We start from the raw sequence: 14,659 nt of genomic DNA on the forward strand, positions 1-14,659 counted from the left end.
TAATGTTGCAAAGCACTCTAGTGAGTAATTCTTCAAGACTCATTTAAATGCTGGATCTAACCGTCCAGTTCCACTGGCAGTGTTTTTTCAGGGGGACAATAACCCCTCAAACACAGGACAGATTTAAAGAGCCAGGCAAGCACTGCAGGACACGAGAAATTAGGGTTAAAATAGCCAAGTGGACTGTGTCTCAGAAGAATTGGTCTCTGCCTGTTGTTGTGCCTGGCTCTTGCTCTTGCCTTGACCCTTGCGACATACCTCATTAGGACAGGGGCAGCTCCTGCTGGAGGGGGTTTCGTGTGGCAACCTTTCCTAAGAAGGCCAAATATATCTTTTGATGGTGGTTCCCAAGGACACAAGGCAAGTCCCACTTACTCAGCTGTCATTCTCACCCTTGATGTTGCACAGACTACTCTTAGGGAGAAAAAAAAAAGACAAGAAATGCAGAAAGCTATCTATCCTTTACCAGGTTTTGCCTGAAAGTCACTTACTTTGCTGCTGGGACAAATATATCTGGCTTTATTGCTGCCCAGTTGCTTGCTGAATTTGGATAGGTAGGACACTTAGCTACTCATTCCTATTTGTGATTTTATTAGTGCTCAGATATACTTCACAATAGGGAGCTGGAAAAGGGATTAAAGGAAGATCAGTGGCTCTGAGGGAAGATAATTATTTCTAACTCAAGACGCCACATAGCTTACTGAAAAGCCACCTCTAAGGTTCCTAAAATGGGCACTGCCTTCCCTTTGTCTTCTATCCCCATTCCCTTCCAATTAGCTTCTAATCCCCAGAAACCCACATATTTGTCTAGATTCCTAAAGATCTTTTATAGGCAACAACCAGTGAGGACAGCTGTATACTGACGACACAGCTGGGGGGCTTTCTGATTTATCTGCAGAGCCCTGTTCTCTTCAAAGATCCCCCAAAGTGCTTTACTAATGTAACACGGAGACTGCTGCTGAAATCAACAGTCCACAATAGCTTTTAGGCTAGAAAGAACTGAAATTCCTACCCAGGGACTTGCTTGCGCATTGATCCTGAAGTCATGCTATTTGCAGCAAAATCTGCCCTGCTACAGAAAGTCATTTTTATTCTCTTTGGCCGCAAAGGAAACCTTACCAGCCTGAACCAACACCAGATGCACAAAGAAACCATGTAGGACATATGAATGTGATGTTGTCAAGGACAGTGAAAGGCACTCTCCTTTGGAAAAAAAAGATGTCAGGCAGACAAAAACAAGAACCCTTCTCAATGCTCCCTGCTAGAAGCTGTGCTTCCCCACGCAGGACTGCTCGTGGTGAGCACAGGTAGCCAGGGTACTTGCTATTGTATTATAAAACTCTCACGTAGGTAGAGGTGCTGGCTACTTTTCAAAACTTGTTCCGCTGCCACACAGGAGAGTTTACAGAGGAACTTCCCTGGGCAGGAAACTTCCAGTTAGGAAGAGCTACATCCCCAAAGGGACGCAGACCACCTCCTTTATTCAGAGGACAGTCGTTAGACCATTTCCTCACCTTCCCTCAAATCTGTTGGCAAGCAAAAAGGAGAAACAAATTGCTTTTCTGTAAACTTGCCACATGGGGATCCGTTGTAGCACTCTGCCACAATACAGAACAAGAGAACGGAATTAAAACCCAAGCTGACACAAAGCCATGGGAGAACCCAATTCTTATCCTCAATATTAGATGTAGAAAGCTCTTGAGAGGGCTTTTTCTCGTGCACATCATCACCTTGGGTCTCAGCTGATGCAACCCCTTCTGTTCTGTTCTAACCTCTTCAAACACTACCACCAATCAATGTTTAACCCGGCCAGATCCTAAACCACACAAACCCTCCTTTACATTCCTGCCTTTGTTTGTCTTCTCTTCCATAAAACCAAATCAATACTTGCCGTTAAGCCCGTTCCCATCCACCTTTCTGGTGCTCACAGCCCTGCCCCTCCGCTCTGCCAGCCTTAAGCCACCTCTCCTCAACACGTGCAAAAAGACACAGCAGCTCTCTCCACACTACTTCGGTGGCTGGGAGAAGACATCTGCAACACGTCCACATCCTCAGACCAGTTCACACAGTGACTCCAGCAGAAGGGTTTTGATACCAGGTAAGCAGTTTGTGTCAGAGCGCCTTCCCTTTTCTGTGGGGCTCATCTCTCAGCTTAAAACGAAACACATTCTTAAGAAGCTGAACTGACTTTCTGATTACCTTATTCTTGTCAGGAAGTCACAGCTAATACCTAAGGACAATGCAATTAAATGCTAGTAGTGACAAGGAAGAGACCTGTTTTAGAGCTAAAATGACATCATTGTGTTCAGGAGAAAAATTTGGAAGGACAAACCTGAAAAAACCCTCGTAGCTTTCCTCCTCCCAAACTGGGAATCCATTGATCTTTGAAACAAGACCAGTTTTTGCTTTGCCTATGGTGTTACTTTCTAATGCCATGATGCATCCCAACGCAAATAGAGCTCGTGTTTAGAGTTCCACAACCCATCACTTGCCTCACCTTCCTCATCCCCGTGCCCAGAGTTATGCTGGGGCTCAGAGTCCTGGGGATGAAGGGTCTTGTCCGGCTCCGACAGAAGAGAAATCCCATCAACGAGGTCATCAACGCCATCCAGGATATCGTTAGCACACAACTGAAAAGAACAAGCAGAGCCACATGCTGCACAATGGAAACCAAACCACGGAAAGAAACACCACTAAACCACTCATTTCTGGATTTCCAAGCTAGGTTTGTCCTGTCAACAGTCACGGCTTTAAGACCTTGGCATTGTTACTGTCACAAGACGTGTTATTTTCCCCTTTCCAGCATCCTCCCCTTTGTCACCTCAGACAGCCTGGCCAAACCTCCTGCACCCTTACAAAAGCCACTCAATTGACATGGCCAGTCTGAGTAACAGAGATTTTACTTTAAACTGCAGGTGAATGCCTTTAAGTCCTTAAATTAATGTGCGTGTCAAAAGTAATTTAATTCTTTAGATCAGGTATGATAGTAGCATGCTTCCTGCTTTTGATATTTACACTCCAGTAGGATTTGGAGGCCCAGGTAAATACCACAGGCTCCAGTGATCCAAGCCCTGTACCAAAAAGAGACCATGAAAACTTGTATTTTAAAATTCAGCACAAGAAAAGAAGAGAAGATGAAGAGAAGAAACACAGAGAGAAGAAAGGATAAGGTTATGATATAGCAAATTACAGCATTGGTCACCAGCAACATGTCATCGTGTGTGTAGTTTGATAAAGACCAAGAACAAGAGGGGAGCAGGGGCCAACGAGGGAAGAGACAAACAACTGCTTCAAAGACAGGACAGAAATAAAATATTCACAAATATATCAGGTAGGAGTAAAGGGTGACTTTTCACAGCAAAGGTTTGTTACAGACCTGCAGGACTCCTGCAGGATCTGTGCTGGGACACATGCTTCTCAACATATTCATTAAAGACCTAGAATAGGAGGTGAATAGCGACATGACCACGTTTGCTGATGCCACCAAGTTATGCAGGGTAACATAAGTGACTGCCAACAGTCACAGAAGAACCCTACAGGAGGAACTGCATTAAAATGGAAGATGAATTTCAGTTCAGATAAATATAAAGCAATGCATACAGGCAAAAAATGGCAAATTCAAGCTGAGGGAACAAAACAGAGGCCAGACTAAGCCGATGTTTTCATGGAATTATGCCCAGCAATTTAAAAACAAACTGAGCATGGAGAATTCTTTGCTAAGAACAAGTTCTGATTCCCATCCCAAAAAGGATATAGCAGAACTGAAAAAGGGTTGTGAAAGACAAAAGGACGATCAAAATTCTTGTACGGGGGATGACAGAAATCAAGACCTTTTGACTTGACAAAGGAGGCAGCTGAGGAGGGATATGATGGAGGTTTACAGAATCATCAGTAGCACAGACAAGATGGTGTAAGGTTGGCTGCTCATTTCTTTAATAAGAGCTAGTACGTTTCAAACAAAACTAGCAGGTAGCAAAGGAGCTGTTTTTCACACAACATGCAGAAAAGCCATGAAACTCCTCATTGTGGGATGTTTAGGATGACAGAAATGTACACAGGTCCAAGAAAAGACAGAACAAATCAAGGGAAGTGGAGTCCATCGAGCTCCATTAGATACAAAGATGGCCAGGCTTGGTAAGCCTCTTAAGCTGTAAACTACAGGAGCCTGGGAGGGCATGTGAGAAATGTCACTCCATACTCGCCTCGTTCTTATCCTCTTCCAAGACATCCCCAGCTGAAGATGAGCCAGAGGGAGCAGCATGGGCCATGGTGGCCACGTGAACCTCTGGTCTGACGCAGCAGAGCTGTCCCAGTGATTGCATCAGCGCTCTGCAACTGCTGCCAGGCAGCAGAACAACAGGACACACGCTGCCTGCACCAGGCTAAGAGGCAGTGAAAACACAAGAGGAAGCAGAGGGCACGATCCCTACATTTACCTGGTACCTCGAATGCCAAAAAAGAGCCTCGTCTGGCAGCCGTGGAGGCAACACAGGTAGTAACTGATCTCCACCTTCCCCAAATGCCTCGTGTGGTTACTGTTAGATGACAAAGTGCCTTGGCACACACAGAGGCCTCAGCACAGGTCTCCCTGGGGATGTTTCTGGCCACACCTGGGCTGGAGTTAAAGGGGGGAAGTAAAGTGGCAGCTGGCTGCTCTGCATCTGCAGCTCTAGGACGCCAGAGGAGTGACTGGGAGTGCAAGGAAGGGGAGGTGAATCCAGCCTGTAGGAAAACTGCCTCCAGTTTAAGAGTTGCAAGTGCTTACGTACCCGCTGCAGCTGCGAGTCAATCCGCCACATCCGCAGGGTCTGATCGCGGGACCACGTAACCAGCTGGTAGTCTTTCGAACCTAAAAAGGACAGAAACTTATAGACCCAGCTGAAAGCAGGGCCCATCGCAGCACTGCTGTTAGTGTAAACAGACACAAGCAAGCCAGCAGGGAGGATAAGGCACTAAACAAAGGCAGAGCTCACGAGTCCTGTCCTGCCTTGAACTGACCCAGGCTCATCAGCCTTTATCCCTCCTGCACCAGTTACCACACCTCGAAACGGGGCATAATTTACAGGATAGAATGAATGTGATACCAGTTTTCAAACTAGGATCGAACAGGATCAACTACAATGCTTATTTAACCAGAAGAAATAACGTAGTTAAGAAACGGATTTATTTTTATGAGAACTGCAAAGTTGAAACAGGTGATGAGCTAAAATATCTCCATGCAGATGTTTTTGCAGCATTTCTAAGCTACAGCAGCTGGTTCTATCCTTCCTCCCTTTCCTTCTGAAAGACGCAGATAATGCCAAGACAAGTTCAAGTTGTAACAAAATACATCTAGCCACATACTATCTATCAGCAGATAAAGGTATCCAGACTTATTTATGTCCACGCTTAGGCCTTGTGATACAGTTTAGGTTTCCCTTGTCAAGCAGCTGCTGTGTTTAAGAATTTGCTACTGCACAGCTGCTTCCTACGCCCCTCTGCTGAGGCACGGGGGCTGTCTAAATTCAGCACAAAAGATTTTGTGGAAGAAGAGACGAGCTATCTTGGTTGCCTGCACTGATGCAGACTAGGAATGCTTGTGTGACTGATTAATGTTGCTTGAGATGAGGATGACTTCACGCCTTGGATATGTATCTAGGAACTCGGCTAAGAGCACAATCATAGTTCAGGTCTGCTCAATTGTTCAGACAAGCTGTCTTAGGCTGCACCTTGTTGGAGCACAGGCTCCAAGGGCAGAATATTACAGCACTGAACATCCCAGAGAACTAGCACAGGAGTCCTATTCACCCACAGTGCAGAGAAGAAACCAACTCCCAGCTCAACTTTGAGCCAGCATCCTTGCTGATCTGGGCTCTCCCATCACGTGTGTGCTTTTACACAGTGCTGCAAAGCAGCATCAAAGCCAGGCGTGCTCGTTCTGTCGATGGCAGCTGAGGTTTCTGGAAACAAAGCTGTGCTCTGTGTCATTATCCAACCTCTAACATGGAATTTCCTATATTTAGCTGCCTACACTGGAAAATTTAGTCAGGATTTAACTCTGACAGCAGCCTCCCATCCCACGCTCTCCTTCCCCTGCCATTGCCAGCACACCACAGATAAGGCAGGTGCTGGGCGTGCCAGTTCTGGGGCTGGGATACGCTGGAGGCTGTGATCTGGGCAGCGATGTGAGGGGTTAACTGGGTGCCTGCAGCTCTGAGCAGGGGGAGGGTCCCTGCGCTGTACACCCACCTAATTGTTGGTACAACTTATTCTGAAAGATCCATTTAAACCAGACTCGCAGGGGAGAGGAAGCAATTAAGAGTCACCGCTGACCCACTCGGCATTCAGTGGGTTTGCTTCGTTAGCATGGAAACAACGGGGAAATACTTCTGTGGCCACTGCCATAAAATCAGTACAAAACAGCTGTGACTTGAGGGAGATGGCAGGCAGGGATGGAAGGCAAGCAGGAGCTGCTTCAGGGAAAGGCAGGAGCCAAAAAGTGATGGCATGAGCATCGCAGCCAGGAGTCTAGCCTCTGCACCCATGGAAAGCCAACGGGTAGCAGTGCAGGGGAGACACACCTGGTTCTGGACCCACCTTCTTTCTGTTTCCTCCACTGAAACTCCAGCACCACGTCATCATGCCCCACGAAAGTATGCACAGGCGTGTTCAAGTCAAAGACATTCCAGAGCAGCAGACTGTTCTCTCGCCGGAGCTGGGGGACCATCACTGTCACCAGCCCGTTGCTGAAAGGCTTGAGAGAGAAACACCCTCCTGGTTAACCTCGGGGAGTTATGCTCCCATGCTGTCAGCGTGCCCTATAATTCTTTCTTTTTGCCATTAACAAGAACAAATTGGTTTTAAAGGAACTCAGCACTAAACAGAAACAGGCCTAAATCGGGAGAGGTTGGAAGGCAAGAGGCTGTTGTGCAAAGCCAGCATCTTACAAGGGAAAAGATATAATAAGCTCAGAGGTATTCACTGCAGCCCACTTAAAATTTGCCATTTCTTTCTGCTTCTCCCTGACTTCTCAGCTGTGAGGCCGCAGGGGTTTCACCACTGACTTTTCACAAGGGATCCTCGCTGCAGCTTGCCAAGAACTGCAATAACTGCCTCCTAGGGACCGAGCCCTGGCAGCTGCTCAGGGCCACACTGTAACCCACTCCCACAGCCCCACTAGGGGATGGGGAAAGGGGACCAAAGCCTCAAGGCACAGCACTGACTTCAGGACACATCCAGACACAACTGGCTGCTTGCTCTATAAGGCAACAGCTCTTGGATCTGACGTGCTGTAAGAGCCCACTGTGGCACACTTACAGATCCTGGGAGCAGGGCAAGCCCTCAGAGAGAGCAGAAGATTGTTGCAATGCTCTGTGCTGCAGGTACCAGTGCTGGATTTGAACGGAGAAACAGGACAGCGAGAGCAGCAGCTGCTTTCTGAGCCTCCTTGCTCCCACCCACACCTGGGTTTTATCCCCAGGAGGATGATGCCAAAGACTGGGGATCTCACACTGCCAGCAATTCCTTCTCCCAGGTGCTCCCACTGCAGATATTGCTTTTCTTGGCCCTTTAAGCACCACGAGGGATTTTAAAATCAACTTAACATCCAGAAGAAGCGTTGAGAAGCCCTTCAGCAGCTCTTTATTTAATGTGCCTTCATGCATTCACTCTCACAGCACAAGTGGGGCTGGTGGGTGTTTCTCACTCACCGTGTATCTTGCCTTCCAGACGGGAACCTGGCAGGGAAGGATATTGAGGTATTTTCGAGGCTGACGGTAATCCCAGAACTTCAAAAAAAAACAGAAAGACAAGGAAAGGCACAAGTCAGCTGGCCATACTTTTAAGCTGCAGTTTTCCATGTGGCTCGCGGATAGAACAGTGAGAAACGTGCCAGGGTGCCCACAGCATCATTAGTAACCCCATCCATTAACAGCAGAGATGGCCCCAAAGGATGAATATCAAGCTATCAGCATCTGGCAGCAGCTCTTAGACAATGAGCGACTTGGGGTCATGCTCACAGCAATCAGAGCTGGAGGAATTAGAGCAGGGAGCCAGGCAGCCTGCTTGGGCTTTCAGAGCTACAAGGTACCCCGCAGGCTCCTAGCCAATGTGCCAGCCCAGGCTGGAGGCAGGCCCACCCTGCTCTTACTGCTCATTTCGTAATGAAGAACCTAACCTTGGGCTTTGCTAGAATACACATCAATTGCACTCACCTCGGAGCTCAGCTAAACGTGAATGGATTCCATTTGGCTGACGTACCAGGCACAATATTCCTCCCCTACCCCCCAAGTGAAAGGCTCTGCATAGCAATGCTCGCAGGCTCGCTGATAACCCAACCTGACATGAGTTTGGGAACCCCAGGGGCTGGAGCACATCTCACACCAAGCTGCTGTGATCAGCTTGAGGCTGGCAACACCACATTTTGGGTGGAAGGCTCTTCTGGTGAGCGACAGGCAGAGGCAGTTTTTTCAGTTTCAGTACTGCCCAAATCACCGCAGCCATGTTAACCATGGCAAGCAGACGTGCACCCATCCTGCAGTGACTTCTGTGTCTATTCCACAAGTGTGCCCCTGGCTCAACGCACACAGGCTGCCAGAAAGCCAAAAATAAGGACTCAGATCCTGCCAGGAGGATGCACTTCCCAAAGCAGCAGCAGGGATGTGCTCCACCACCCTGACACCTCCCAGGCAGGAGCCCCAGCAGCAGCACTTACCCGCACGGAGTTGTCCTGGCTGGACGTGGCCAGCGTGTACTCATTGTCAGGATGCCAATCCAGGCCGTGGATCTTGGAGAGATGAGCTGCTAAGTATTCCACCGCAGTGCTGGGTTTCTGGAAGGAGACATTTTCATTCTCAGCACGGGACTTCTGAAATTTGGTCTAGTTCTTTGGCATAAAAAGAGACGCTTTAACAAGGGCAAGAGGTAGAACACCCTCCTCCCAGGGAAAGGCACTAGCTCAGCAAAAGTAGGTGAAGGAAAAGTGCTGTGAAAGGTGTGGCAAACTCCACAGCGACCGAGTGCAACCCAGCACCATGCTTTTATGATCAGTAAAGCAGTTAAGTACTCTGAGATCAGCAGCAAAGTGTAAAATGGACATAATTTCTGGGGAAGGAGGTTATCTACACACTCTTTTCAGTCTCCTGGGCTCCCAAGTGTCTCTGGTTTCCCTCTAAGTTTTCTCTAAATCAGCCCACAAGAGACTGGGGATAAAGCAGTTTTTTTTTTTCTTGGTATTTATCTCTGACCAGAGGGACACCTGCATCAGTGCGGTGGGAATATGCACGGGTGGCTCAAGAGAGCCTCAACTCACCCTTTTGTCCCATATTCGGACATCCCCATCGTGGCTCGTTGCTAAACAGTTGGCATTCTTCTTGTTCCATTTGACTTGGGAAGCTCCAGCTGCAGCACAAACAGAGCAGGTCAAAACAGGCAATTAACACGTGGCACAGCACGCTCCTCACCTCTCCTTGGGGATGCTCTTAGCACAAGAAAGTCCTTCAGAGGAAAGATATCCCAGAAGCCAGCATGAAGGCTGGCTGAAAGTGAGTAAATCCTGATTCCTCAGCTTTATGTTTGTGCTCTGAAGACCTCAAAGCATGTTCCAGGTGCGTGCTGTTGTACCACAGGTTGCACCGGATTAAAATATCCGTGTCATTAGCTCTGATGGAACAAACTTCTTCCATTCAAGAACTGCAGGTTCATCACCCCTCTCCCAAATCCCTTCTGTTTTCATTCAAGCTGCTTCCCAGTGCTCACAGACAGATTCATTTGTTTCCTCAACACCCTCTGTGCTCTCTGATGCAACACAGGACAACAGTGTCCTGCATCTATCATTAACACAGAGGTGTGGGAGAAGACCGTGGTGCAGGTGGACCACGAGGCTGGCCAGCTGGAGGCGAGCACACCAAGTGGCCCACCTCAAAAACTGTCAAAATACACCAAAAGTCAAAGATATCAGTGGCAGATTCACCCTCCCAGTCTGGCAAAAAGCTAGCCTGGGGGAAAAGAGCTGCAAACAGGCTGTGCTGACTGAGCTGATCCACTCAGTGAGGGGTACACAAACGTCTGGATTAGCACTAAAGAGAACCAGGCTTGGAGGAAGGAGGCTTTCTGCAAGGTTTTTGTTGCACTGTGGCCGAGAGGCTTACCAGCTGGAAGGCGAGGAGAGGCTGCAGATGTGCAGCCTACGGAGCTGAACCGAGCAGCAGAACACGAGATGCGTGTTACGAGGACTGCTGCAGTGCTGGGATCAGCACCTCAAGGAAAAGGACGCGTTTTCCTCGTCATCTGCACTTCACCCTCCTCCAGCACCAAGCGGTCGGGACTGACAGGCGCTGGCAGGCGGTGATACAGGCAGCACTGCCAACAGCCATGACAAGCGCCTTTCCAGAGCAGGTGCAGCCCACAGGAAGGGTTTTTGTGTCATCGCTGCAGCTCCCAGCACGCTGAAGGTGCTCCAGGGACGCACAATGCAGCCTGGTAAAGCTCCCAGCCCCTCAGCGTGGCAGGGTGGTTAAGTAGGGTGGAAGCTGTTCACATCCAGGAGGCACAAGTGCCTGCTGGCTGGCAGGTGGAGGAACACAGAAGCTCCTCTCCTAAAAATCAGCAGCACCAGGGAACCCTTCCTCTTCATCCTTACTCACATCCCTCCTGCATTCTGCTCCTCCAAAAGGAGCTGTGAACCAAAGCCTCCCAGGCTGCTGCTGCATGGGACAATCACACGTGGTGGCACTTCTGTACCCCGCCACGTTCAGCCTCAGAGCACGAAGGAAGAGAGGAACACCAGCAGGGGTGCACAATGCTGAATTTATATATTAAACATGACAACATCAGACACACACAGCGTACTTACCGACTGCAGAGAGCGAGACCGTGGGCTTCCTGGTGTCTCTGAAACACAAGGTGGTGAATGTGAGCACCCAGGGCACAGCCCAGCGGGCCCAGCCTCCCCAGGGAGCTCCTCGCTGCGCCAGGACTAATTTGATTGCTGCCTCTTGGGAGTTAATGTGCCTCCTGCTTACTTAAATTGTAAATCTAAAACTCAAATACGCCACAATAAATGGAATAATCAAGAAGTAATGAGCTGGAGGACAGCAGCCATTATCAGCACAGAATGCAGCAACAAATTTAGGACCTAGGATGGAGCAGGAGGGGACGTGAGGGAAGAGAAACACGTGCACTGGGTGGCATGTTGCTACCAGGCAGGCAGAGGAAACACTGGGCTCACTGAAGTTGTTAAGGAAGCAACAAAACCACCCTTCCCAGGAGAACTGAAAGGAACAAACAGAGCTGTGGAAAAAAAAAAAAATCAACGAAAGCCACGGCTGTGTTTGTCGAGCCCTTGCAGACCCTGATTCAAGGCAGATGGAGCAGTGACTTCAGAGCAAAGGCTTCATGTCCAGGATACAACAACATTAACAGGATGTAAACCCAGCTACACAGACTCTACAGACCAATTTCTGTGGTGGTACAAGCCAGTGTGGCACCACAACAGCTCGCAGCAGCCAGGACATGAATCAAGGCAGTAATTCAATCCCTGACATTGCTCCTCGGGAATTCACCTGCCCTCTGGGGGAAAAAAATGCCAGTGGAGACAAGGAATAGTGTCTTCAGCTTTTCAGGTTAGCTGAAAAGCCAAGTATTTTCTGGAATGAACTGCAACTCTCCTACCAAGAATTTCTGTCTAATCAGAAAGTTGTTTTGTAGGAAAAATTACGTGGGGAACTTCCAGCTCCTCTTACTGCAGGATCACTTCCCCAGAGCTTCGTTAGAGGCTTCACCAGGGTGTTCTCTTGCTGGAGGCCAGCAGCCCTCGGGACGCACTGCTCTTGGACACTCAGACCTTGCTAGTCAGTACAGGCAGGATGCAGACGTGTCAGAGACTAAGCATTTTGGGACATTTTTGATACACACAGGCACAAAATGGTGGAAGGGCACAGCAGAGTTAAAGCAGGGCTCCTGACACAACCTTCAGAGACTTTTTTTTTTTTTTGCTTGGCACTAAGATAGTATCACAGGAAAACACAACCAGCAGTTATTGTCTCTCTGTCTTTTAATTACACATTAATAATATATTGCCGCTCTCAAGCACCGTTTAACCAAGGATCTAAGTGCTTCGCAGGAGCTAAACAAGCCTCAGGGTACCCTGGTGCAGTGGGGTTATATAATTATCCTTCTATTATAACTGAGCAAGGGAGGCAGAGAGGAACAAAGTGACTTGCCAGGGGTCATAAAGAGTTGCTGTGCAGCCAGCACGAGGACCCACGAGCCCCAGTGCCAGCTCCCTGCTTCCCAGGTATAAAATGTGGAGCTTTAATACTGGCGGGTTTGGACGGATCTGCTACTGTGAAATTACTCATGATAGAAAGCACCAGGAATCCGGGGAAGTCATGAATTGGAAAAGGTTCCTGAACAGCGCTGCCAGTCTTCACAGAACTGAGGGAGAGTCAGCTCCAGTCACTGAATTTAGAGGAAAACGACTGCAGGATTGTGAAATGGTGCTCACTCACTCAGCTAAAGGGGAAAAGAAATCTTGAGGAACACCCTTGGGTTCCAGGAGGAGCTTCCAAGGAAAGCTCTGAAGTAGCTAGGGAGAGAAGGCAGTCGGTATTTTTTCCCCACTCAGGAGTATGGCTGTGACTAAACCAGACCTGCTTCCCTTCACTGACTCTGAGCTGGCTTGGAAGGAGGGGACCAGAAGCCACCTTCGAGGTCATGGGAAGGGGACGGAGCCCTTTGTAAGCAAAGCTGAAAAGCAGCACCCTTCAGTGCGTGCTTTGCCCTGCAAGCTGCTAATTACAGAAACGAGCCCAGTGATTTCCCTGCCGTTCAGAGGCAGACTGCTTCTTACTTGATGTCCCAGATGTAGATGTATGTGTCAACGGAACTGGTGACCAGCAGGTCTGGCTCAAACACCGCCCAGTCCAAGTCACTGCAAATGCAAAGTCAGAGTGGGAAAGCAGAGACAAGCAGTTAGCATCAACAACTAAGTAAACAACAAGATCTTAATCATTTTTCTAAGTAAATTCCAAGAAGCAATGACATACTTCTAGGTAAATTCCAGTGAAACATCCCCCTGGCCCTGAGCTTTGTAGCTGTCACATGCGCGTGCTCTTTCCCCCACAGGAACAGGCACACTGCGAGCTCCCTGTTACCACACATTTTTGGCATCAACCCTTTGTTCTGGAATGCCTTCCTGTTGGGCTCACCAGGTGCACCTGGGACACAGAGAGCCTCCAGGCAGCCCAAACAATTTCAATTTCCTGCGATTACTTTTCATAGTCAGGAGCTGGAGTAAAAACACCGTGTCACCTGCCCAGCACCAAAGCACACCCCTGGAACTGCAGGCAGAGATCCTCCATGCACCACTAACCCACCGTGAACTCCATCTGTGGGATTACCTGCTTTAATTCAGCTCTATCACACAGAAACATGGCTGAGATTCAATTTAATAAACATGCTGCTGCTATCTGATTTCCCTGCTGATGGTCCTGTTTATTACAAGGACAGCAGCCTAAGGCAATGACACTAAAGCCATCAAGGGCTGTGTGGATATTCTGGGGGAGCCACTTCACATCTGACATCTTCTCCAGATGGGAAGGCAAGGCAGAAGGGCAGAGAGTGAGTAAAAACAGGCTCAGAGTAGAACCTGAGCAGGGTCAGGACCGAAACATTCACTTTTCAATGAAACAACTCTTTGTTTTCCACCCAGCAGTTCACAGCACGGCTTGTTCCTCACCTGATCACGCGTGTGTGTCCTTGCAAGGATGTGCAAACTTCCCCATTGCCTTCCTTCCACTTATACAGGTCAACTCGCTGGTTGCTCTGAAATTAAAAGGCAGAAAGAAGACAATGGCAGGCAAACAAGGCCGGGCAGGAAGCCACGTGCCAGGACCAGGTTCCCTTCCCTTTGAATAACCTGTTGCCAATCAGACCCATTGTGGAGAGCAAAGGCCTTGCCCAGAGCAGGAGAACAAAGATGAACCTACAGGCTGCAAGGACTCAAAAGCCTACGCTTTAATCACATCCACTTAAAATTGGAGATAAACAAGAACGGGAGAAAAATCACATTGCAAAACGTTTCCATGAAATGATGTTCTCAGAACTTGTATTTCCTAACAAGCAGCTGTAACTGCAGGCAGCCAAATTCTCTCCGCAGGAATACCCTGCCAGTCTGCTCGCGTTCACAACCAGTTCTCAGCGAGGGAGATGATGGATCACCACCGGTCCTCCTCAACATCCCCTCAATTCCCTCCTGCGATAATCAGGGCCGCTGCAAAATGAGACCAGCACAGCCTGATGGCTTCAGGGTCACCTCCTCAAGGGTACTTCCATTGTTGCCAGCCCAGAAAAAAAGAGCTCGAAGTGCTTATCACTAACCGTAAACCACAGGAGCAAACCAGATGAATCAATGACAATGTTATTTAGGGCTTCTTCACTCATTCCAGGAATAAATCCTCCCCCAAACCCAGCCACACACACAGTTATTTGAAACTAGCTGTTGTGCTTCAAGATCGTGTTCTGCCTCAACCAAAATTTACTTCTTGCCCCCGAAAGATCAGAGCAGGCCCGGGCTGAATTGCCTTTTGGGGTGCATAAATAGCACCAAGTGCTGTGGGTCTTGAGCCCTGGCTGGAAATTCACGTTGGTTTTGCAAAAATCAAAATAATAGCTCTTCAAA

General features: G+C 48.5%; 1 protein-coding gene across 9 annotated transcripts in view; it reads right to left on the reverse strand.

Moving 5' to 3' along the window:
- WDR59 (WD repeat domain 59) overlaps positions 1 to 14,659 on the reverse strand; it is a 44,645-nt gene that overhangs the window by 22,030 nt on the left and 7,956 nt on the right. For all 9 annotated transcript variants that reach the window (XM_068693048.1, XM_068693049.1, XM_068693051.1 and 6 more), the window contains 9 exons: positions 13,718 to 13,803; positions 12,830 to 12,910; positions 10,832 to 10,869; positions 9,290 to 9,378; positions 8,693 to 8,809; positions 7,689 to 7,766; positions 6,577 to 6,733; positions 4,770 to 4,849; positions 2,498 to 2,630 (listed from right to left, as the gene is read on the reverse strand). In XM_068693048.1, coding sequence (XP_068549149.1) covers positions 2,498 to 2,630; positions 4,770 to 4,849; positions 6,577 to 6,733; positions 7,689 to 7,766; positions 8,693 to 8,809; positions 9,290 to 9,378; positions 10,832 to 10,869; positions 12,830 to 12,910; positions 13,718 to 13,803 — 859 coding nt within the window. The remainder of the gene's footprint in view (positions 1 to 2,497; positions 2,631 to 4,769; positions 4,850 to 6,576; positions 6,734 to 7,688; positions 7,767 to 8,692; positions 8,810 to 9,289; positions 9,379 to 10,831; positions 10,870 to 12,829; positions 12,911 to 13,717; positions 13,804 to 14,659) is intronic.

This window comes from Anas acuta, chromosome 10, assembly GCF_963932015.1.
Source record: "Anas acuta chromosome 10, bAnaAcu1.1, whole genome shotgun sequence".
Classification (NCBI taxonomy): domain Eukaryota; kingdom Metazoa; phylum Chordata; class Aves; order Anseriformes; family Anatidae; genus Anas; species Anas acuta.